Raw genomic sequence first — 25344 nt, 5'->3', positions numbered from 1 at the left:
CCCTCCAAGATCGAAGACTGTGAGCACTCCCTGTTGCTGGTAAAATACCAGTGGCAATGGGAGGAGGAATAGCTATTTAAGGGCCTTACTTGGTCCAAGATTAGGCAAGCTGTCACCTACTTGGTAAAATACGAGAGGAGGCAGGTAGGTGTTGGGTACAGCCCCCTATCATCCCATCCGATTTTATACCATCCCTCCCTCATTCCCTGGCCTGCCATTCCCAGGGGAGTGGGGGGGTGGGGTGGGGGTGGGTGGAGGGGTGGGTGGCATAAAATTCAGGTCATGGAGCGCCAATTTGGGGGTTTTGTGTAAATATGTTCTCCCAGTGATTTAATGGCAATTCCCTGAAGTGGAGTCCTCCACTGAAATTCTGTACTTTTTCAGTAATCTGAATTTGCAAATGTATTTACTCTCAAAATGAATGATTATCTTTCTTGCAGTTATCTATTTATTGGATTAAACATAATATCATGCAACACTATAAGACTCCTTTCTGCTGCCCTATTTCTGACCTTGCACCCTGCATAAACTTGTTTCATCTAAAACGCTGCTGCCTGTATCCTATTTTGCACCAAGTCTAGTGCCTGTCACTCCTGTGCTTGTTGACCTGAATTGGCTCCCCGTTCAGGAAAGCCTTGGTTGTAAAATTCCCATCCTTGTTTTTAAATTCTTACATGGCCTGACCCCATTGCTGTCTCTGTAATCTCCTTAAGCCCTAGAATCCTCCAAGATCTCTGTGCTGACTAATTTGGGCCTCTTGCACATCTCTGATTTCATCACTTTACCACTGGCAACTGTGCCTTCAGATGTCTCGGTTATTACCTCTAGTAATCCCTCTAGAAGCCTTTGCACATGCCTATCTCTCTCCCTCTCTTCCTTTAAGATGTACCTCAGCAGCTACCTCTTTGACTAGCCTTTTGGACACCTGTCTTGATGTTGCCTTACATGGCTCGATGCCAGATTTTGTTTGATAACCCTCCTGTGAAGTGCCTTGGAATGTTTTACTATGTTAAGGGAGCTTTACAAATACAGGTTGCCATTGTGCATGTTAAAGCTGCAGAGAAAATTGTGCAGACTACAGCAACTAAAATAATTACTTAGAATTTATAAAGAAATAGATGAGAACATACAAAAAGTATAGCTGTCAGCTGGGTGCAACAAAGCATTTACAATAGATAAACCACAAGGATACAGGAGATGTCTCCTATTGATGCAGTCTTCAGTGTGATTGTTTAAACAAGAACCCTTTGAACATTCAGATCAGAAAAAGTGATTTATTTTTCATCTCTTGATCAGAAATCAGTATCTGAACTCTAATTAAAATGAATTCAGCATGTCGCCACATTTATCACTAAAGGTAAAGTCCCTGCCAAGAACTACAACTCAGAACGACATTCAGGCTGCACTGAGTTTGATATTTTTATCTTACAACAACAGCAACATCCCAAAGTGCTTCAATGAGATGTAAAGAAAAAAACTGGACACCGACCAGGGGAAGGAGATGTAAGGTGTGACTAAAAGCTTGGTGAATGTTTTAAGATAGATATTAAAGGAGGAGAGACAGGTAAAGATGTGCAGGCGTTTAGGGAGGCAACTCTGGAGCATGGGGTACATGGGCAGCTGGAAACAGAGCCACCAATTGTGAGATAAAGGAAAGGGAAGGATGTACTTGAAACCAGAGTCACAGAAATGGAGTTCGGTTGTGGAAGGAGGGTGACGTAATGTGAGGGCGGAAGAAGTGTAATGCCATGATGCAGTTCAAAGACTTTATAAGTTATGGAATATCAGAGTTGTGGTTGAGTTGAAGTTCACAGAGGGTGGAAGATGGTGAGAGGATTGGAATAGTCAAGTCTGGAGGTGGTAAAGGCATGAATGTGGGTTTGAGAAGCAGCTGAGCTAAAGTAGTAGGAAAGGTGGACAAGGTTTCAGAAGTGGAAAAGGCAGACTTTGTAATGAAGATAGGGTTAGAAGCTGAATTGGGGGTCAGTTGCACACCAAGAGGTTGTGACCATAGGCAGAGATGAAGCTGGGGTGAGGGCCCACTATCCAATGCTGGTTCCTGATGGGGCTTGAAAATCTCTGGTTTAGGGAGTCACTGGTTTCAGGGTCCCCCTCCAACTGCATTTGCTTTGTACATGCTGAACAAGTTCGATTTATTGCCAGTTGAGAGAGGTGATTTTAATCTCAGTAGCCTGGGGTAGATTGACATCTAGATCCAAGCGAGGAAACACAGTTTTCAAACCACTGCACCAACCACTCTTATACACTCTTTTCCTTCACTTTAGTGCTCTGGATAGCTGCCTATTCTTTAAAGAAAATAAACTGGATTACCAAAGAAACTATACTATGTATTGAAGGTTATAATGACATTCTTGATTATAGACTTAACAGTACTACTATTAGTCACTCTGGCACCTTGCAGTGTGGAAAGGAGGACTTAATTTCAAACACAGTTTGTGTCAGGAATGCGATATTGTTGCCTGACATCATTAGCTATCTATGGTACAGCAGTAGACTTTCAATGTGATGAGTGAGCGGAGAATTATTTATTCTTTGCATTTGACAGCTTACATGTAGTTATCTTATTTATATGGGCTGGCAGCTGGGAAAGAAAAGCTCCACATATTCTCAGTGATATCTGGCCTGGTAAACTGGAATCATCTGTTCCAAAAATATTATTTTTTCAATAAGGAATGTTATGAATATAATTTTGCAAAACACTAAGATATTTATTTTGAGAGTATGTTGGACTTTTACTTCTGTTCAGTTATCCAGTGTCGCCTAATGTATAAAATATTGTATATCTGGCTGTCGTTTGTGTGGCTGCCATATTTATTTTGTCACCGCTTTTTACTTCAGTGTTTGGTTGAGTATGGGATTGAGCAAAATTGAATGAGTTCAGCAGATTAGGCAATACTTTTGCTCCGATAAGCTTCATTCTCATTTTTTGGATAAAAGTTGTTGGACATGAAATCTTGCTCTGTGTTGCTGCTGGAGACAGTGTTACAGAAACTGAACAACTTCCTAGTGGGGTGCCCTGTGGCTCTAGCTTCTTCTGTGGCCTACATGGAGCCCCATGTTGAGAAAGGTACTTGTGCTGGTGTCCTCTGTGTGAGCTGGAAGCAGCTGAAGTGGCGCTATCATAAAGTCAATCAGCGCTACTGGCTGATGTGACACCCAACTTTCCAAGTCTGGACCATGCAGCTCCATTGGATGAATTTTCTTGTTACTCACCAAAGAACAAGCATTCAGCTATAAGAGGGACCCAGCCCTAGCATTACTTAAAGGGCCAGACCCTCCAACTTACAGGTAAGTAAGGTAATTCTGAATGATGTCTGCTATTGCTAAGTACATTGGAGTATATTTGGAGGCATTGCGCTGAGCTCCTGGATTTGGCCAGGAGTGTTGCCACATACTCACAGGGAGGGCAGAGAATATGGTGGCTGTCCACACAAAGGCTGCAACAGGTATGGGGGCTGCTGTTGCACTACCTCTGGGGCTGCAGTTGGACAGACAGATGCCACAGAGGGTGATGCCCTTTGCTGTGTTAGAGCCGGTCTCCTCCGAGTTCGTTGACAGTGACAGGCCAGCCAGTGTACCCAGCATCTTGGTGTGAATGCCTATCAGCATTCTCCTGTGTACCATCCCACCACAGTCTTCATCTGAGTCCTCTGCATCAGAATGTGTCTGCATTCTCACCTTCCGATGAGTTGGCACTTGAATCATCCTTAACCCCTCCTGGTTTGGCTGCAGCCAGTTGTGTAGAGTGCAGATTCTTACTCTATACCAGCTGCTATGGTGCCAGTATCTGAGCTGGCAGCTGTGAGTGTCGGATCAAGTGACATGAGTGGTTTGGTGTTGCTCTCGCTCCTTCTCCTGGGTTGAAAATCAGAAGTGGACGGTTCGGGTGAGGGAAATGGATTGAAGAGGAAAGCAAGAGATCCATGGTCACGCCATCTGCAGCTTGCACATCATGACATATAGCAGGATGAGGGTGGTGCGGGGAGTTGAGAAGGGGTATAAAGCAGAAACCTCTTCAATGTTCTCAGTCATGCTACGGGCTCCATCGCATTTGTCACCCTGCCACTGAGAGCCATCTCCTCCATAGGGCTCTGGAGATGCAAATGTTCTTATCCCCTCTCTGCTCCCTTCTATTGTGTGCCACCTTGTCCTGCAAGAGAGAAGTTAGGACGTCAGTGATTGTGTTGCACTGTGTTTGGAGTGATGTGCCTGCCACAGCTGAATAGCCAAGCAGTGGGAGCTGGATGCGAGGCTGGCATCGTTGGACAAGTGTCACCTTAGAACGTCTGCACACTTCAGTGTCGCTGACCTGTCCCAGCCGCCCAATCAAAAACTATAACCTGCCTTGTAAAGAGTCACCAAGTGGGGGAGAGGGCTGGGGAGGGGGAGGGTCACAACTTAGCATCAATAGGGAGCTGAGCCAAACATTGAGGCCTGTCACATCCTACCAAGTCAGTCCACGGACCCAGTCTCTGGTTTATATCGGTGCAACTGGGCCTGAGGTGAAGTAGTTTTTAAAATGTACTTAAAAACAAAAAGGAAAGAGAGGCCTGTGGGAGCCATGGCAAAGGTGCTGGCTAACCCGTCACTGTTGGTCAGCCCTTTACAATTCAAGATAAATTTCAAGCCCATGGAAGATCTGTCTGAGGATTTGAAATTGAAACTCAGTTATGTGGGTTAAGCTGAAAGTCAGGGATATGACCAAGTCTTGGACTCGATACCTCTGGGACCTGTATTTGCTGGAAGACACATGTTTGTCTTTCAGGCTAATGCAGCAAATCCCTTAAGATAAAGACATCAATGCAGATGCTGGAAATCTGAAAAAAAAAATGCTGGAAAAATTCAACAGGTCTGACAGTATCTGTGGAGAGAAAGACAAAGTTAACGTTTCGAGTCCGTATGTTTCTTCTTCAGAGCTAAAGGGAAGTAGAAATGTGGTGAAATATATAGGGCAGAATTTTGCCCTTGATGGACGGGTGGGCAGCCGATCGCCGCTGCCGAAATGGGCCCTGCCGCCATTTTGAGTGGGCGGGCTTTACGGGCTGCCCGATGGGAAGCGCTATGCGCTTCCTGTGTGGGGGGGGGCGGGGGTGGATTCCCCAACTGTCAAACTGTGCTCTTTCATGCATGCGCACGAAAGAGTGCACATCTCCCTGAGGCAAAGTCCTGTCTCAGGGAGATCGGTAAAAGCTTTATAAACATCAAAAATAGAAAAATAAAAAAATTATTAAAATGTCACACGAGATGGGACATGTTAATAAATATGACTAAAACTTTATTAAACTTTTTAAACAGACATGAAACCTCATCCCGCCAGTGGATGAGGTTTCATGTCTTTTCAGAAGCCTGCTGGGGCTCCTGGCCTGCCCGCCAGCCTTAAGGTTGGACGGCCAGGGCCTTTAATTGGGTTAACTACCCCGTCAATGGCCTCAATTGGCCATTGACAAGTCGGCGGGCGGACAGCTGATCGCGCTGTCCCCCCGCCTTCCTGAATATTTAAATGAGGCGGGATGACGTCGGGGGTTCCCTCAACGATGTCCAACCCATCTCCCGCACCTCTGCCCTCACTCCTTCCTCTCCCTCCCAGAACCATGGTAGGGCCCCCTTGTCTTCACTTTTGACTCCACCAGCCTCCGCATTCAAAGGATCATCCTTTGCCATTTCCGCCAACTCCAGCATGATGCCTCCACCAAACACATCTTCCCTTCACCCCCCCTGTCAGCATTCCGTAGGGACTGTTCCTTCTGGACACCCTGGTCCACTCCTCCATCACCACCAACATCTCAACCCCCTCCCATGGCACCTTTCCATACGATCGCAGAAGGTGCAACACCTGCCCCTTTACTTCCCCCCTCCTCACCGTCCAAGGGCCCAAACACTCCTTTCAAGTGAAGCAGCATTTTACTTGCACTTCCCTCAATTTGGCCTACTGCATTCACTGCTCCCAATGCGGTCTCCTCTACACTGGAGAGACCAGATACAGACTGGGTGACCACTTTGCGGAACACCTTCGGTGTGTCAGCAAGCATGACCCAGACCTCCCTGTCGTTTGCCATTTCAACAAACATCCGGCTCTCATTCCCACATGTCCGTCCTTGGCCTGCTGCAATGTTCCAGTGAAGCTCAACGCAAACTGGAGGAACAGCACCTCATCTTCCGATTAGGCACTTTACAGCCTTCTGGACTTAACATTGAGTTCAACAACTTTAGACCATGAACTCTCTCCTTCATCGTCCCGCCATTTTCATCCCCTTTTTTCAATATTCATTTTTTTTAAATTTTCTTTTATTTTAAATTGAATATAATTTTTTTTATTTTTTCCATTTATTTTTATTATTATTATTTAAAAAAATTATTTCCATTGTTACTCATTGTTTTATCCCCAGCCTTTAACCTATTTTCGATCTTTTTCCCACCACCGTCCCCTCCCCCCACCCCACCCCCACTAGGATCATCTGTGGTCTGCTCATGTTGTTCTTTCCAGAGTACTTACCCTGGTCTGGCCATTATCACATTCTGCTTTCTACTCTTAATGTCACCATTAGCACCTCCTTTAGCCAGTACCACCACCATTCCCACCCCTTTGACCTTTAGTTTATGACATCTTTTGCAATCTCTCCTTTGATTCCACCTATCGCTGGCCTTCTATCCAGCTTCACCTGTTCTACCCCCATTAAACAGTATACATTTCACCACGTTTCTACTTCCCTTTAGCTCTGAAGAGGAGTCATACGGACTCAAAATGTTAACTTTGTCTTTCTCTCCACAGATGCTGTCAGACCTGAGTTTTTCCAGCATTTTTTGTTTCTGTGGCAGCAAATCCCCCTCTTGTCCCAGATGGATGCAGTTGGAGCAGCTGTCTTTTCAATAACGTACACTTACTGGGGTCAAGGGTTTATCAGAGTTGGTTTGAATACAGCAATCTAGAGCTGTGTGAAAATCCTCCTGTGAAACCAAATTTTTTAAGCCCTAGCTAAACATTTTGGCATCAAATGTATAAGTTACAAGGTTACATATTGATTGTGTTACAATCAGGTGACAAGGAGTCGAATGACTCCCCTCTTTCCTCACTCCTCATTTGACTGCAACAGGACTTTTTCTGAAAAGGATATACTTGGCATTACAGTGAGTGTTTAACTGTTCACACACTGTGATCAGAAGAGAATCAATTGGGCAGGTTTTCTTGAGTTTAAGAAAGAAAGAGGTTAGCATTATTAACCCGGCACACACGCACACACACATACTCTCAAAGTTCACACACACAAACACCACTAGGGTAGGGAAAGATGTATTTATCGAATTAGAGAAATAGGAGAGGTATACTTGGCTGACTTTAGGATGAATTTGGTGGTCCTACTGTTTTCCTCATGGATGTGACTTAACAACATAGCCAGCTGATTTTTCTCCTTCTGGAGACAGTAATGTGGGGTTGATTTCTTTCAAGAAGTCTCTGTCTGCAGCAACGGCGTCCCTAGGTGATCAAAATCAGGAAACAGGCTTCAAAAGCTTGAAAGGTGGGTTTGGGAGGAAAGAAGGATCCCACTCGTGCCTTCTCTCATCAGCATCTCAGCTGTTTGTCCTCTTACTGCAAAGAAAGCTGAAGCTCCAACACACACAGGGTCGGCTTGTCACATGACCGTGACCCTATGACTCAAACATGACCATTACTAGTGTATTTCCCGTTGGAACTTAATCTGTTCATGTCTGGGAATTCCGCTTCTCAGCCAGGGTCTTGTTGCCCAAGTGATTGGGTTTAAAGAATTCCCATCATAGCTCGATGAATTCATGACTGGAAACCCCCCTCCTCAGCTAGGGTCCCATTTTCTAAGCGATTAGGTTTAATGGTTCGTCTCCAGCATTCAAATATGTCAGGTAATTGCCTTGATACCTTGCTAATGGAGGCAGGATAAGTTGCTCACTCATATCCCACTGGTCCTTGATGGGTCTTTGCAGATATGGTATCTCTATCTCAATAGATTGGGATGTGGAACGTACTGTGATGCAAATTGTGTAACCATTTTTGACTGCAAGCTCAAGTCACCTTTCGTCTCTGTTTTTAAAAAGATCAATTCGGGTTTCTAGCCAGTGAATTCAAAATCATTATTTGACATAAAGCACATATTCGTGACTGCTGGGATAACAGAGTGAAAAAAATAGATGATCCTGAATGCACAAATGCTATTATGCAATCTGTTCTTTCTATAAATATATTGCCTTCAGCTTCGAAGTGACATCAGGGAATAATTGAAAAAAGATAAATCTAAAGGCATTATATCTTAATGTGCGAAGCATTCACAACAAAATTGATGAATTAATAACAGGGAATAGGTTTGATTTAATAACTGTTACGGAGATGTGGCTGCAGAGTGACGAGGTTGGGAATTAAATATTCCAGGATGCTTAGCTTTTAGAAGAGTTAGAGAATATGGAAGGGGAGGTGGGGTAGTCTAATAATAAAGGATGGGATAAAGGCAGTAGAGAGAAAGGGTCTTACCTCAGAAAATCAAGACGGAGATTGCTGGAACTAAGGATGTAAAAGAGGAAGAAAAATCAGGTGGGAATAGTTTATTGGCCACCTAGCAGTAGTTGTAATGTAGGGCAGAGTATAAATCAGGAAATTAAATAATCAAGGGGGACTTTAATTTTCATAGTGTCTGGGCAAACCAAATTTGAAGTGATAGTGTAGAGGACAAGTTCATCAAATGTGCACAAGATAATTTTCCAGATCAGTATGTCAGGGAATCAAGTAGGGAACAAGCTTATTTTTATCTAGTATTGTGCAATGAGACAGGACTAATTGATAACCTTATAGTAAAGGAGCCTCTGGGAATTGTAATCATGGTATAATCAAATTTTATATAAGGAAAAATTTTCCCTCCATCGGGGTGGGGGGATGTGTGGGAGCAGGCGCGGGTGGGCGCGCCTCCGATCGGCGCCCCCGATTGGGGGGGGGGGGGGGGGGGGGCGCCATTTTACGTGGGCCGGCAAATTAAGGCCCACCCAGCGTGACGTCCACTTGGAAGCGCTATGCACTCTCTGTGCAGGCTGGGAGGGATTCCCTCAGCCGGGAGTGTGCTCTTTCATGCACGTGCACGAAGGAGCACAAAGATCTCCCTGAGGCTAAGGGCTGCCTCAGGGAGATCGGCTCAGAATTAAAATTTGTAATACAAATGTTAAAAAAAATTCCCTGACTTGTCCCCTCATGTGACACTGTCACATGAGTTGGGACATGTCCATAACTTTCATTGAAATCTTTAATAAAAATTTAAATACCCTCACAAAACCTCATCCCACCCGTGGATGAGATTTCATGCTTTTTCCAAAGCCCACCCGGGCTCCCGGCCTGCCCACCAACCTTAAGGTTGGACGGGCAGGTCCATTCATGACTTTAATTAGTTTTTCAATGGCCTCAATAGGCATTTGACAGGCCGGTGGGCGCGCAGCTGACTCAGCTGCGCCGCTGCCAACCTGAAAATGGAAATGACGCGAGGTGACGTCGGGAGTTCTACCTGACGTTATCCTGCATCATTTTATGCGTCGGTGAGCAGGCCCCGCCCCTGCTCGCTGACCAGAAGGTCCTGCCCATTGAGTTTGAGAGTGATTTAGTTAAGTGCAAAACGAAGTTCTTAAATCTGATTAAAGCAAACTACATAGGTATGAGGGACAAGTTGGTTGTGGTAGATTGGGAAACTAGGTAAGAAGATATGACAGTAGATGCTGGAAGGATCTCTCCCCTGGTTGGGGAGCCTAGAAAAGAAACACTTGCATTTGTATAGTGCCTTTCTTGACCACTGGACATCTCAAAGCCAATTTACAGCCAATGAAATACTTTGAAGTTTAGTCACTGTTGTAATGTAGGAAAAGAGCCAATCAATTTGTGCACAGAAAGCTCCCTCAAACAACAATGTGGTAATGACCAGAAAATCTGTTTAAAAGCAAAATACTGTGGATGCTGGAAATCCAAAATAAAAACAGAAAATGCTGGAAAAACTCAGCAGGTCTGACAGCATCTGTAGAGAGAGAAAAACAAAGTTAACATTTCAAGTCCATATGACCCTTCTTCAGAGCTGAAGAGAAGTGGAAATGTGATGAAATTTTTACTGTTTAAGGGGGGGTTGGGGCAGGTGGAGCTGGATAGAAGGCCAGTGATAGGTGGGGACAAAGAAGGGATAGACAAAGATGTCATGAACTAAAGGACAAAGATTTTGTTAATGGTAATGGTTAGTGCTAAAAAATGGTGCTAACATTGGCATAAAGGTAAGAAAGCAGAATGTGATTATAGCAGAACAAGGGTAGCATTGTGTGAAAGAACAACATGGAACAAGTGACAGATGGCCCTGTAGGGGATGGTCTGGGGGAGGGGGCGATGGTGGGGGGAAAAAAAAAGATAGAAAATGGGATAAAAGGGGGGATAAAACTATGGATAAATTAATCAAACACCAGGAGGGAAATGGAAAGCAATGAAGGTGAACAGGGCAAAAGAGACAAATTTTGGAGAGAAGAGTAGTACTTCTTCAAGGTAGGCATTCCTGGAAGAGAAGTGGCAATGAATTAAATACTAAGATAAAAGTAAAATACTGCGGATGCTGGAAATCTGAAACAAAAACAGAAAATGCTGGAAAAACTCAGCAGGTCTGACAGCATCTGTGGAGAGAAAAAAACAAAGTTAACGTTTTGAGTCCTTTTATAATCTGTTTATGCTGATTGTGGGATAAATATTGGCCAAGACACAGGGGATATCTCCTCTGCTGTTCTTCAAAATGGTGCCATTGGATTTTTATACTCCTAGCTGAGAGGGTGGACAGGGCCATTGTTTAGCATCTCATCCAAAGATCACCTCTGATAGTGCAGCACTCCCTCAGTGCTGCACAAGAGAGCCAGCTTTGATTTTTATACTAAAGTACTGGAGTGGGATTTGAACTCAGAACCTTGTGACTTAGAGGTGAGAGTGCTACCAACTGAGCCACAGCTGACAAAGTCAGGGAGACCGTAGTCTCAAAATAAGGAGTTAGCCATCTAAGATTGAGATGAGGAGAGATTTCTTCTCTCAAAGGGTTGTGAATCTTTAGAATTCTCTACCCCAAAGGGCTGTGGATGCTCAGGTGTTGAATATATTCAAGCCAAAGGTATTTGAATTTTAAGAGAGTTTGGGGGAGTGGAGATAATACAGGAAGTTGAAGTAGAAGATCAGCTATGGTCATATTCAATGACAGAGCAATCTTGAATAGTTGAAGGGCCTACTCCTGCTCTTATTTCCTATGTCCTTATGTCCTATAGAGACCTCCTAAACTGTATTAGCAATGCGGAAGGAAACATTGAAAAAAAATCTTATGTTCACCTTAGATTTTGACCAGTCTAAACCTCTAAGCCCAAAATGGCTGGTGGCTTAGCTCTCCTGAAAAATAAAAACTACTCCCCCCTCATTAAAAATGTAATTTCATTGTTTCTGTGCTAGAGTAGCATAAGGCTGATCTTGGTATTAGTTTGGGTTGTTTCAAAATAGCCAAGTTGTTTCGATTTGTGTTGAGATAATGCTGTAATTTGTCACAGCTGTTCAGAAATTCCAGCTGAGGTTCCAAACTCCCCTGGAGGAGTTGCTGTTTCTCACAACATAAAAGCCTGGTAATGGGCATCCTGTTAATGGGAACAGTTGGTCAGACACTAATTAACTCCCATACATTCCACAGGATTTGCAAAGTATGAGTGATGGGTTAAAGGAACATGTTGTTCTGAAGTGAGTTATTAGTCAAGTTTCTATTAGAAGTTTTTGCAAGATAAACAGCCCATATTTACCCCGGTTGTAATGATTGTGTTGCGATCCTCTACTGGTAGGTTCCACATACATTACTGTTGCGTGAGTTTGTCTTTAAATTAAAAACTTAACATGAAATAATATGACTTCTACCTTCTTAGTTATTTTTTTCTGAAATCAGTTTGTGCTGAATCTTTAGCCTGACTTGACTTGCTACATACAGCTAAGAATTATAAATGTGCTCACTCTTTGAACTTGACATATTCAGATCACCCAATTTTCTCAGCTTGATTTAAACTGCCTGTATCTACGTTAGTAACAAGAGGGGGCTACCCACTCATAACTTTCATATCTGAAATCTTCCATCAGGTACTGACCGAATTCTCAGGACTATAATGAGTGCAGTTCAAAAGTGTAGAACTATTTGATAACAGTGAATGTTTTCAATGATATTTATTTGGTCGATGTTGAAGAAAAAGATGGGCCAGAATCTTCTGTTTGGTGTGCAGGGGCGGGCCCTGCATGCTGACGTGTAAAATGACGCACGGTGATGTCGGGCGTGCATCCCAACGTCACCGCGTGTCATTCCGATCTTCAGCATCAGAGTCGCCTGCACGCCCACCGAGCTGTCAAAGACCTGTTAAGGCCATTAATTACCTAGTCAAAGTAGTTGTCAGGACTGCCAGTCCAACCTTAAGGTTGGCGGGCAGGCGAAGAGCCCAGGCAGCCTTCGCATTTTTCATGGAACCTCATCCACGGGCGGGATGAGGTTTCAAGAAGGGTTTATAACTTAAATAAAACATTTTATTAAAATTCATAGACATGTCCCAGCTCATGCGACACTGTCACATGAGGGGACATGTCTGAAAAATTTTTCCAATTTTTTTTTTCAATTTTTCATAATCAAATTAATCTCCCTGTGGCAGCTCCATGCCTCAGGGAGATTTCTGCGCTCTTTCGCGCGCATGCGTGAGCGCAGGCCCAGACTCTCCCTCCTCTCCCCACCCGCACAGGTAGCGCTTAGCACTTCCGGGTGCGCGTCACGCTAGGCGGGCCTTAATTGGCCCGCCCACGTAAAATGGCAGCGCGCAGCCGATCACGGGCGGCCATCGGCTCCACGCCAGCTCCCGACCAGCCCGCCTGACAGGGAGAAAATTCTCCCCATGATAAATGTCAATGATCTGTGTGAGAGTGAATATAAGTTTATGCAGGTGTATGAATGCATATATCCATTGCACATGAGGTTTTTCACATTTCGCTAGCTGAACATAAATACACAGTTTGCATAAGACAGCTATAAGACAATGGAGAAGAGTGATATTGGAGAAAAAGGCTGATGGAGTAAAGATCAATGGTGTTACACTAAGAAAAGTAAGTAAAACAGACAAGACAGAAGTACGTTGAAGTATTGCATGTTCAATAAAACACTGAACCTTAGTGGGTCTAGAGAGAATGTTTTGCGGAGGAGAAACGCTTGGAGACTCAGCGGTGTGATTTGTGCCCGGTTACTTTTGTTTTGAAGATAAAATTAATGGAGCAGTGACATGTCTGCCAAAGGTTAAATTGTGATTATCAGACATGGATGTGCAGAGGTAATAATACAGAGAAGGAGCAAATCTAGATTCTCAAAGCGAGGCTGAAACATATTGCTTGGAGACTGAAAGAAAAGGGTTGTAAAGTTGTCATCTGGGGATTATTACTGTCCCTTTGGGGGAGACATGCTGTCAATCAGCATTTTGGGGGATCAGTCTGTAGGACAGCATGGACCATCCCGTCTCCGACGTGCCCCATCCCTAAAGTCCCGCTTCTGCCAATAGAAGTGATCCCAGCTGCTGCATGCTGCAGATGGGAATTCTTAAGAAAACAGTTCCTGCATACACAGTGCTGTGACCAGAATCACTCTGATTTGTAAGAGCAGCTAAACTGAGAAGTAACACTGAGGTTAAAAAAGGAAATAGATGCTAGTGAAAACGAGAGGGACGGGGACAGTAATGATGGGGACAATTTTAACCTAACTGTCTGGTGGGAAACCCAGAGGGTCAGGTGGAACACTAATTTTACACCCCACCCAATGTTGAGTTTTTAATTTGAACACAAACTCATGGGAGCTGAAGTGTATGTGGAACTTAATAGTAGAGGGCCTCAATACTATCATTACAACCAGTAAATATGGGCTGTTTATCTTACAGAAGCTTCTAATAGCAACTTGACTAATAATTCACCACAGAACAAAATGTTCCTTTATCCCATCGTTTGTATTTTGCAAATCCTGTGGAATGGAGGGAGTTAATTAGTGTCTGACCAACTGTTCCCATTAATAGGATGCCCATTACCAGGCTTTTATGTTATGAAATGTTGGTTTTACAGCCAGCCCAATTTTACTCTCCATTACAGCCAAGGGGCAGAATTTTGAGTTCGGCAGGCGGGTATGGTCGACGGGCCGGGAAACAGGCTGCCGCCCGCAATCGGCAGCCGACCGTGATCTCACGCTGGCAGGCCAATTAAGGCCTGCCCGGCGTGAGACACAACTCCCCACTTGTCATCATGGGAGCTACCAGGATACCGCAGACTTGCAGAATCCGCATCCTGTGGTCACACACTATCTGCATGTTCATGAAGTGGAAGCCCTTCCTGTTGACAAAGTCACCCAGCTGACCTGCTGGCACTTTGATGGCCTCGTGTGTGCAGTCGATGGCATCCTGGATGCGGGGGAACCCAGCAATCACTGTAAAGCCTCTGGCTCGCTCGGCCTGGCTGACCTCATCTGCGCAATAAAGAAGAAATGTCAGAGCCCGCCTGAACAGAGCTTCAGTCACCAGCTTCACGTAACTGTGTCAGCTGATTGGGACTCTCCACACAGATCCCCCACTGACCCCTGGAAAGAGCTGGAGGCATAGAGGTTCAGGGCCACGGTGACCTTCAGAGCCACTGGCATGGGGCTTCCACCCACATAGATGGAGCTAATCTCAGGCCCAATCATATGACAAATGAATGCCACGGTCTCCCTGGAGAGACGGAACCTCCTTCGGCATTGCACCTCAGACATGTTGAGGTAGCTGCATCGCTGTCTGTAAACTCTGGCAGCAGGATAGTGGCATCTTCTGCGGCCCCTTCGGCCTTCGACTTTCTGCTGGCTCTGTACCCCTTGCGCCTGTGCCTCTCCTCCTGCAGGTCCCTCCCCTGGAAGCTGCATAGGGATACCTGGCCTCCTTGCCCTTCTGCCCTTCTGTTTCTCCTCAGAAGAGGTACCATCAGCGGAGAGCACAATCCCCATTACCAGGGTAACAGAAGGCTGTCTAATACCTGGAAGGGTCCACATGGTCTGAATCCTCCAGGGGCCTTGGAGACACCAATAAGTCCTGAAATGAAGCCTGGAAATGCTAAGACTGAAGCCCCGAACAGAGATGAAGCTGCCAAGTACCAATAAGCAACCAATAGCAAACTATCTCCAAAACTCCTCAATATTCATACTGGCAATGCTGCTGACCCTTTTTATCCTGCCCTTGGATGAGGTTTAGCAAATTGCTGGATGCCCGCCTGCCCGTTTTGCCTGTGCGATGAGTGCGAAATCGCATGAGCAACCTTAAATACAGCTTAATTTCCTTTTTAATGACCTTAAGTGGCCTCGTAATTGATGGCGGGCGCGGCTCCGACTCCTGCGCGCGCCTGCCAATTGAAATATCGCACGAGTGCAAGATGATGTTGGGAAGCTCGCCCGACGCCATCCCGTGCTATTTTACTCTCGAGTGGATCAAGCGCGTGCCCGTCCCACTCAGCGAAAACTTCTGCCCCATGCGTAGTATTAGGCAGAGAGTAAAATCTGCATTCCATCTGTCCCCAGGCGTGTGCCCCAATGCATAGTGTGTTAGAAAGGTAGAAGAGAGAAGCTGGAGATGTCGGTTAGGAGGGTCGAGAGACAAGAAGCTGAGAACAACAGTGGGGAAGCGGGGAAGAAAGGCGAAGGTCCACATTGGCTGATAGAGAGGAGTTTAACAGCAAGAGCTCGATATGGCGAAGAGTTTGAACTGAGGATGAGGAGAAAATGACAATATCTGTTGAAGGGAGTTGGAGCAGGGGATAGCGATGGCAGAAGAGTGACAGTTTAAATAGGAGAAAGGGTGAAAGAAGAATATCAGCTTTACCCGGAAGGAGTGAAGTGTACCACATTGAAATGAGACAACCAAAGAAGCAATTGAACAGTGGGTAGATGAAGAATGCTAAGTAGAATTGAGGGGCAAGGGAGAGGAGTGTGGCAGTCTGAACTGTAAAGGGTTGGACAAAGCTGGGGAGGGGTTATTTTTGCTTCAGATCTGTCAGTTCTAAATAGTTAAGAACTGATGCCAATTCGGCCTAAAAAAATCACGGGCATAGGTCATTCAATTCTCTTTTGTCAGCTTTTTTGCTTATTTATTAGCAGCACCAGATGCTAACTAAGATGTGTCTCGGGAAAACGCTAGCGATGTGAAAGGAAAATTGTGTATGTCAAATTTAAAGGGAATGTGACAACTAAAGGGTGTCAGATTGAATTTTGGGGCAACCCCTTGGTCAGAATTTTTCCATCGGCGAGTTGGGGGCGGGGCCCGCTCGCTGACACGAAAATGACGTGGGGGGAACCCCCGACGTCATCCCACTCCATTTAAATATTCCGGAAGGCGGGCGGACAACGAAATCAGCTGTGGGCCCGCCGACCTGTCAATGGCCAATTGAGGCCATTGACAGGGTAGTTAACCCAATTAAAGGCCCTGCCCATCCAACCTTAAGGCTGGCGGGCAGGCCAGGAGCCCCAGCGGGCTTCTGAAAAAACATGAAACCTCATCCACTGGCGGGATGAGGTTTCATGTCTGTTTTTAAAAAGTTTAATAAAGTTTTAGTCATATTTATTAGCATGTCCCATTTTGTGTGACATTGTCACATGAGGGGGACATGTTAATAATTTTTTATTTTTCTATTTTTGATGTCCATAAAGCTTTCACCGATCTCCCTGAGACAGCACTTAGTCTAAGTGAGATGTGCGCTCTTTCGTGCGCATGTGCGAAAGTGCGCACTTTAACAGTTGGGGAATCCCCAGCGCTTCCCATCGGGCAGCCTGCTGGGCGGGCCTTAATTGGACCGCCCACTCAAAATGGCGATGGGGCCTGCTTCAGCGGCGGCAATCGGCCCTTTGTGACATGAAGGAAGTGCTTAAAATCAAAAGCAAACTTAAATTTTTTTCTACTTTTTTCCTAACGTTAAAGAAATAGCTGAGGGACCAGGACTCTGCATGTGCAGGAAAGATAGGAAAAATGGAAGGAGTGATTAAGAGCAAAATTATTCAATGATCAGAGAGGGTATAATGAGAGATAACTAGGCAGTGAAGATGTTACGTTAGCATTAAGAAATAGAAAAGGATTTAAGAATGTAGTGCAAGTTGTGTATAGGCCCCTGGTAGCAACTGTGAAGTGGTAGATTGCAGAGATTTTAGACAAGCATATGCATCAAAGGAAGCATGATTTTAATGGGGAAGTTTAGCTTTCATGCAGATTGGGATAAGCAGAGTAGCACGTCAAACAGGTTATGAATTCCCTGAATGTGTCCGGGACAGTTTTCTGAAGCAATGTGTCTTAAAGCCAAAAAGAAGCAATGCCACATTAAATTTAGTGATAAGTAATGAGCCAGATTTCTTTAACGTTGCTTGGACATTTCAACAAAGGTTCAATGCAGTGTTTAAAAGGGAGAAATGGGAACCAGCTACTAAGATTTTAAATTTAGGTAAAGCTGACTTAGTTGGGATGAAGCAGAGACTGTCCATAGTAAACTAGGTAAAACTGCGAATGGGTAAAATGAAAGAAGAGTAGTGGGAGGTGTCCAAAGCCTATCTCCATGGTAGTGTGAATCGCATGGGCCTTTTATCAAGTAGAAATGCTGATTAGCTATCCTTGAGATCCCAACACTTTTTATCTTGGAAGTAAATAGAGAGTTTAAAGCATAACTGTTTACAACCCAACATTCTCAACACTTCTGGGACTTTGGAGACTTGGGCCCGGGTTTTCTTGGAGATGAAAGGGCTCTGTCCCTTAGCTAAAATGGTACCAAAGCTCCAATTCCGGAAGTCCTTTCCCCGAATCCAGCACCCACCATTTTCGCCAGGCTGGTAGGGTGGGAGGGAACATTGAAAAGTGCAGCTGCCTTCAGTTAGTTGTAAGTTTCATCACCCAGGTTTCTGAAACACAACTCATGGGCTTTATACATTTGAGAAGAAGGTCTAAATCTACCCGAGTTCTTTGGCGAGGTCAGGTATTCTCTTGGGGAGCTCAGGTACCTTTTTGGATAGCTTTAAAATACCAAGTGACGCAGAACTTCCAGAAATTATATCACAGGTCTGTGGCTGACACCCAAGGGAGTTTGAGGGTGTGGTCTGTGGCCTTGGAAGGGCAGATATTTTTGTCCCTCGTGATTCAGCGCCCAGGTGGCAGGGAGGGGAGTGTGCCAGAGAAGGGAAGAGTGTGCACCGTGGCAAAGAAGTTACAAAATGGGGATGGTACATTGACACATTTGCGCCATAGAGCAACATGAGCGTGACCAATGTGAGGCCAAAGGGAGGGTGCCAGGACAGAAGTTAGAGGCAGCACATTGCTCACCAAGGAGGAGGAGGACCACCAGGTTTTACTGTGAGGTAAGAGTAGACATGAACCTGCATAAAAATGTCAAGCTGTCAAGCTATTTAATTCCCCATGCCCTTTAAATATTTGAAAACAAACACCTAGCCAGCAGTAAAAAAAACATGTGCTTGCTATTTCACTCTTTGTTGACATAAGGATTAGTGCTGCCTTTGACTGCTTCCACAACCTATCATTACCACAGTGGCATGCTTGTAAATTCATAGTTTGGTTGACAGCTCCAGGTGGTAGCTGTTTTTGATGTGGGGCTATGAATACAAATGTATAAATTCATGTGGGATTCAGTACTTGAAGGGATTTAAATGTTATCAGCGAGAGTGCTTTTGTAAATATAGTGAAGTCTGCAATGAATGCTTAGAATTTTACTTTATTTCATTTTACCATGGTTCCTGAGGCCTTCCCATGGTGGATACTGAATGAGATGGCATGGAGGGTATAAATCAAAGGGTGGTGAGTGGGGGGTGTAGGTTGGTTTTAGGTGGCACTCAGCTGGCAGAGGGGCTATAAAGGGCTGTGGTGGGTCATGGGTTGATATGAGTTGACACTAAGTTGGCATGGGGCTATAAAGGGCATGGGTATGAGTGGGGCATGGGTTGGCATAGAGGACATAAGGGGCCATGGGGGTGTGGGTGGGTTGCATGAGGTGACATTAGTTGGCATGGATGGGGAATGGGCAGTCTGTGGTGGGGTGAAGGGGTGTGAGAGATGGAGGGCTAGAGGGCTGTTTTTTTTGTTTTGTTAATTTTATTGTAACTGGGATAAAGTTCCAGAGCACTAAGGTAGGCCTTTTAAACACCTGCCTCGGCATTCAACAGCCCTGGTGGCTGCACCTGAAGTCTTTCTGGGGTTGGCGGGCCCAAATCTTATTCGCACCCACTCTCCTCAGAAAGAAAATCTGAAGATTCGGGGCATGTTCTCCTGAATTGGGTTTGTGGAGTCAGTGATTTTCTCAACTTTGCACTCTCGACTTGGGAGTGAAAGTTCAGACTTCACAATCTATCCATTGTTAGCACACAGGCTGCTGCCATTGTCTCCAAATATAAACACCTTGCACTTTCTTCTCAGTAAAACAATCTGGGCCCCCTTTAATCTGTAACAGCCAAACCTCCCAGGCTTGCTGTCAGGCAGACTTCAGAAGAGGTCACATGACCCCCTTCATTTTACTTTAAATTAAAGACACAGTCCCAAAATATAACAATCTTATAAGTATCATAATTATAATATTCTGTTAAGTTTTATTCATGCTCGGAGGGTTCCAGTAGACAAACAAATGTGTCATTGTATTGCAGACGCTATGACAACCATAAAACTGGGACTTTTGTGCTGTACAAAAGCCTTTTGCGAGAATTTGAAGTCCACGTGCGTCAGTGGGACTGTGGCAGCCGCCACTATGCTGTGTCGTGTAACTGTGGAGTGGTTGCCAGGGAAGGCGATGACATCATTGCATTTGACATGTGCAATGGGCATTTTCAAGAGACCAGGCCTCATCTGTCAGTCAAAAGCAGTGGATCAGAATCACATCATGTCAAAATAATGGACGCCCACCAGGGAAAGAAGATCACTGTGCGTATTTTATCTTTTAATCATTACTCAGTTGTTCATCTGAATATGTTTTTGTTTTTATTGATCAGATATAAGCAAAATTACAGTTTAGCTCATAACATTGAATCAGCAATAATTTTTCCATTCAAATATATAAACCAAAAGAAAACACCCCATAACAATTATAGTCATTGATTGCAACACTAATCATATGATATTTGGTTTAAAAAGCTACAATATGATAGAGCTTTCATCATTTAAAGGAGACTTTTTTGATTCAAGGACCCCTTTCAATTGGATTAGTAATCGTTGACCCCCACCATCTAAATTATAATACTATATAATACCCATAATATGAAAGTGCTGCACACAAAGAATATTTTAGCAATGCTTTTATAAAGACTGTGAAATGAGTGTGCCTGCTTCTCACAGCAGAGTCTCTCTGTCCTTAGAATGATGTTTGACAATGTTACTCGTATATCATTCTCCACTTCCAGATGGGACCTGTACTTTGTCTTCTATGTTGTCACAGTAGAAAATGATGTTTTACAAATATACATTTTTGGGAAAGATTGCAACACTTTTATTGCTTCTTTGACCAATTTTGTGTACTCCACAGCAGTAGATTGTAATATTAGGGTGTTCAGGGTTGAAAGGGTTAATGCCCACATGATGATGTAAGAGACATATGACCAAGAGTTAAGAAGGAGAATGCTCATGGCTCAGACTGAGTAGCACCTGTAGTCTTATATACCTGTATATAGTTATGTTCACCCAATAAATCAGTTGTTCCTCAAACATTCCTACACCTCTGCAGTCGTTCCTTAGCTAGTCATAACCAACATACAACACAGATGACCAAAACTGGGAAGGCGTTCATTCCTGATTCGCAGCCAGTGAGCACAGGGCAGTTCCACCAGCTTCTCTTATGGTTTTCCACTGAGGCAACAAGATGTCTATCAAATGTTGAAAATGGATCACAAACCCAATTGCACTTTTCTGTTTACATTTTCAAAACAACTACTGAGGAACTCAGCCAACATTGTAAGATGAGCAATGCTCATTTCTTGCACACGCACAACTGCCGTTGCGTATCCAGAAACTCAGCCAGCCCTGAGAACATATCTGAAACTCCATTGCTCATTCCAGCTCTCCAAATCTCAGTTTTCTTCCTAAATGTTGCAATCTTGTTCACTTACTTCAAGTATGTTGGCTGTAATGAGGAGTCATAATGAGCCTACACCACGTGGACTAGAGCGGTTCAAGAAGGCAGCTCACCACCACCTTCTCAAGGGCAATTAGGGATGGGCAATAAATGTTGGCCTAGCCAGAAATGCCCACATCGCATGAATGAATAAAAAGTTGCTTGTGGAATCGATGGGCAGTCGCTGAAATAATGCTTCAACCCCCACAGCCTTGCTGATCACTGCACTTGTTTTGTAGACCTTTTGGAGAGTCTCTGCGGACCCTAGTTGGAGAACCATTGACATGTGGTGCTGACGTTGTGATAAAGATAAAGTCTTCATAAATTGATTGAAAAAATATCTTAGTATTTATCAGCATTGCATATTGTCATACAGTGAACATAAGCATTCACACTTTGAACCACTGTTGACACCTATTAACAATTTGGTGGTTATATATTGGTATATTTTCTTATCCCTGCCCATGTTGCTCTGTTCTCTGTGTTTTTAAATACATTTTAGCTTAAAATAAATAAAATTGTAGCACTTGGGCCATTTCATTGCCATTTAGAATATAGAAATGATCTTTTTGGGCTTTGTAACACAACAGTAATTCCAAAAAACAACTTAATGCCATAGATTTAATTATAAAATGGCATTACCATAGATGAAATTGATCAAGCAAAATGGGTTTGTTGACATCCTGTATAATGAAGAGTTACAATAAGGATTTTTGTTTTCTATGCCCATCAACATTAATCTGAATTACATCTCATTTTAATGAGCACATAAACAATGTTTATGGAATGAATAGAAGGACATATAGGCCTAAATTTTCAGCTTGGCAGGCAGGCGCAATCGGCGGTCCCGGGAGCAGCCAGGAAATGGACCGCTGACTGCAACCAGCCCCTGACCACGATTTCACCCTGGCTGGCCAAATAATGGCTAGCCAGCGTGTAGCGCATGCTGAAAAGCTCAGAGCTGCTGGGGGGGAGCGGGAGGAGGGCGAGCAATGATTTCAACGTGGGCGAGCACTGACAGAAATCGCCCTGAAGGCAGAGAGCTGCCTCAAGGAGCTGACAACCCGAAACCCAGGAAATAAAGTTTTTAAAATTAGGAAAAAAAATGTCCAAGCATCACAATTAGGCACCTGAATATATAGATTATAAAAACGCTGTCCACAGATTTCTATTTTTACTTTATTTAATAACGGAAACCTCATCCCACCCTTGGATGAGGTTTGATGAAAAATGTAAAGGCCGCCTGGCCGATTCGTCCATCCACCAACCGTAAGGCGATGTAACATGACAGACAATTGCGCAGTTAATGGGTTTAATTGCCCTCTTAATTGTCGGTGGGTGCACTTCCGACTTTTGCGCACACCCGCTGATTGAAATATCGCACGGGCACGGGATGATGTCAGGACACTCACCCGACGTCATCTCGTGCGATTACACGCCCGATCGGGTCGGGCACGCGCCCGCCTGATCAGTGTAAAATTCAGTAGCTGTTTTGACTGCAGTTTGACACAAGTTTAGCCTTCACACCAAAGATAGACTTTTGAAGTATAAATTAAGTTGGGAAGACCAATTGACTCTAAGGCAAAGTTGAGCAACCTCACCCCCTCTGCTGTGACATAGTGGGCCGGATTTGTATGATCGAGATGGTCAGCTCCAATTGGGAAATTTCCCAGCTCGGTGCACCTGCCTTCAGAAAAAGTGTTTGGTGCAATTTTCACTCCTGGGGGAATGAGTGCGGGATGGAGCCGGGCCTGATGCCCCCGGAAACAGATGAGAGGTGGCCACAGGTCCACCTCGATTCTCTGGGACTTCATCCCAGTTATTTTGTTAAATATTAGGCCTTTCAACCCTCATCCCTCACCCCCCACCAACTCCCCATGCCCCTTCGTGCTAATTCATGGATAACCCATGCCCCCATCCACCACACTTTGCCCTTGTTCCCTCCATTCCACTGACCCAATATCCACCATAGGCTATCCTCAGGAGCCTTGCTGAGATGAAATAAAATAAAGTTCTAAATATTACAGAGTTCACTATATGAAACAGTCTCATTCATGAAAGCCCATTCAATACATTTAACTTTATCTCAAGTACTTAATCCCTTAAAGAACATAAAAACATAAGAACTAGGAGCAGGAGTAGGCAATTCAGCCCCTCGAGCCTGCCCTGCCATTCAATATGATCATGGCTGATCTCCTTTCAGCCTCAACTCCAATTTCCCGCCCTCCCCCCATAACCTTTCAACCCATTACTAATTAAAAATCTGTCTATCTCCTCCTTAAGTTTATGCAGCGACCCGGCATCCACTGCACTCTGAGGTAGTGAATTCCACAGATTCACGACTCTTTGAGAAAAGTAATTCCTCCTCATCTCTGATTTAAATCTACCACCCCTTAGCCTAAAACTATGGCTTCTTGTTCTAGAATGCCCCACAAGGGGAAACATCTGCACCACGTCTACTTTATCCCCTTTAGCATCTTATATACCTCAATTAGATCTCCTCTCAACCTACTAAATTCTAGCGAGTATAGGCCTAAACTGCTCAATGTCTCCTCATAAGACAAGCCCTGCATCTCTGGAATCAATCTAGTGAACCTCCTCTGAATCGCCTCCAATGCAACTACATCCTTCCTCAAGTAAGGGGATCAAAACTGTGCACAGTATTCCAGGTGCGGTCTCACCAATGCCTTGTACAGTTGCAGCAACACTTCCCTATTTTTATACTCTATTCCTTTAGCAATAAATGCCAAAATTCCATTTGCCTTCCTTTTTACCTGCTGTACCTGCATACTAGCTTTCAGCGATTCATGCACGAAGACACCCAGATCCCTCTGCACTGAAGCATTCTGAAGTTTCTCTCCATTTAACCCTCAAGGCTGCCCTTTCCAATTTGATTAGTCCAGTCTATATGCATATTAAAACCACCCATGATTATTGCTGTGTCTTTCTTACATGCTCCCAGTATTTCCTGGTTTATACTGTGCCCCATTGCTGAACTACTGCTTGGGGCCCTATAGATTGCTCCCACCAGGGACTTCTTTCCCTTGCTATTTCTTATTTCTACCCAGACTGACTCTACATCTTGCTCTCCAAACAAAGAAACAAACATTTGTATTCATAAACCCACATCAATGACATTAATCTTTTAATAACCTCTTTGAGCTGCCCTTCAAATTGTGAACTTACAGCCCTCCCCCCCACTGTGATAATGATAGGTTGTGAAAAACAGCCAATCAGTAATAATGCTATAATGATAGCACTTAGCGTTATGTCAACAAACATCTATTGAAACTGCTAGAACAGTTTTTTACTCTCACCAACACAGGCAGGCAGATTTTTGGTAAATTTTAAAGGGCAAGCAAGATAAATAACTTGACGGTTTGACAGTTCCTTATCCACCCTTCACGAGCATTTGCATCTCCACCATAAAGTTGTGGAGCAAAAATTGGTCTGCTTATCCTGTGCACTGAGTTTGAATGGCCCAGCTGATGTGTAATTCGTGCCTGTGTGTTTCATGCCCCACCTTCCTTCCCCTACCGATTAAAATGGGATCTGCTAAGAAAGGGAGCAGGACTTCTAGACCCAAGTTATGTCCGCCATTTTTAAAGATCCCTGGACTCTCCATGACTCATTGAATATCCTGCCCCGTTACTCTAGATTCAGGCTGCATGTTGGTTCAAAGTCACTTACATTGACGCAACCACATTGTTGCTGGCACAATTTTGTGGGATGTTTGATATCAAGAAAATCTAGCTCTAGCAAATCTTAGTAAGATAACCATTGGAAACTATGCACAAAACAGTTTATTCTGCACAGTGTTGCAATAGCATTCAGGTGTTAATCTGTAAAACCTGTCTCCTATACCAAGAATTCTGTTATATCAGAAATCCTTATACACCTTAAAAATAACTCATGATCCCCCACTCATCCCAGTGACCTCTTATGGACCCTATGCCAAATTAGTGCCACCCCATGTCCCTTCCACCACCCTTTTCCCTTATACCCTCCATGCCAACTCATCCAGTATCCATCATGGGCAGACCTCAGGAGCCATGCTGCGATGAAATAAAGTTCTAAATATAGTGAATAGTAATAGTGAAATTTAAATTTGACTAACTCTTTCCAACATGTTCCTAAGTTTAGTATAGTATTTTCTGGTAGGTGATGAA

General features: G+C 44.2%; 1 protein-coding gene across 2 annotated transcripts in view; it reads left to right on the top strand.

Moving 5' to 3' along the window:
* LOC144686786 (von Willebrand factor D and EGF domain-containing protein) overlaps nucleotides 1-25344 on the top strand; it is a 309526-nt gene that overhangs the window by 116417 nt on the left and 167765 nt on the right. For both annotated transcript variants that reach the window (XM_078552492.1, XM_078552491.1), the window contains exon 10: nucleotides 19719-19992. In XM_078552492.1, coding sequence (XP_078408618.1) covers nucleotides 19719-19992 — 274 coding nt within the window. The remainder of the gene's footprint in view (nucleotides 1-19718; nucleotides 19993-25344) is intronic.

This window comes from Cetorhinus maximus, chromosome 11 (assembly GCF_964194155.1).
Source record: "Cetorhinus maximus chromosome 11, sCetMax3.hap1.1, whole genome shotgun sequence".
NCBI lineage: Eukaryota > Metazoa > Chordata > Chondrichthyes > Lamniformes > Cetorhinidae > Cetorhinus > Cetorhinus maximus.
Note: the sequence above shows the minus strand (reverse complement) of the source record. Positions and strands in the feature narration are given on the sequence as shown.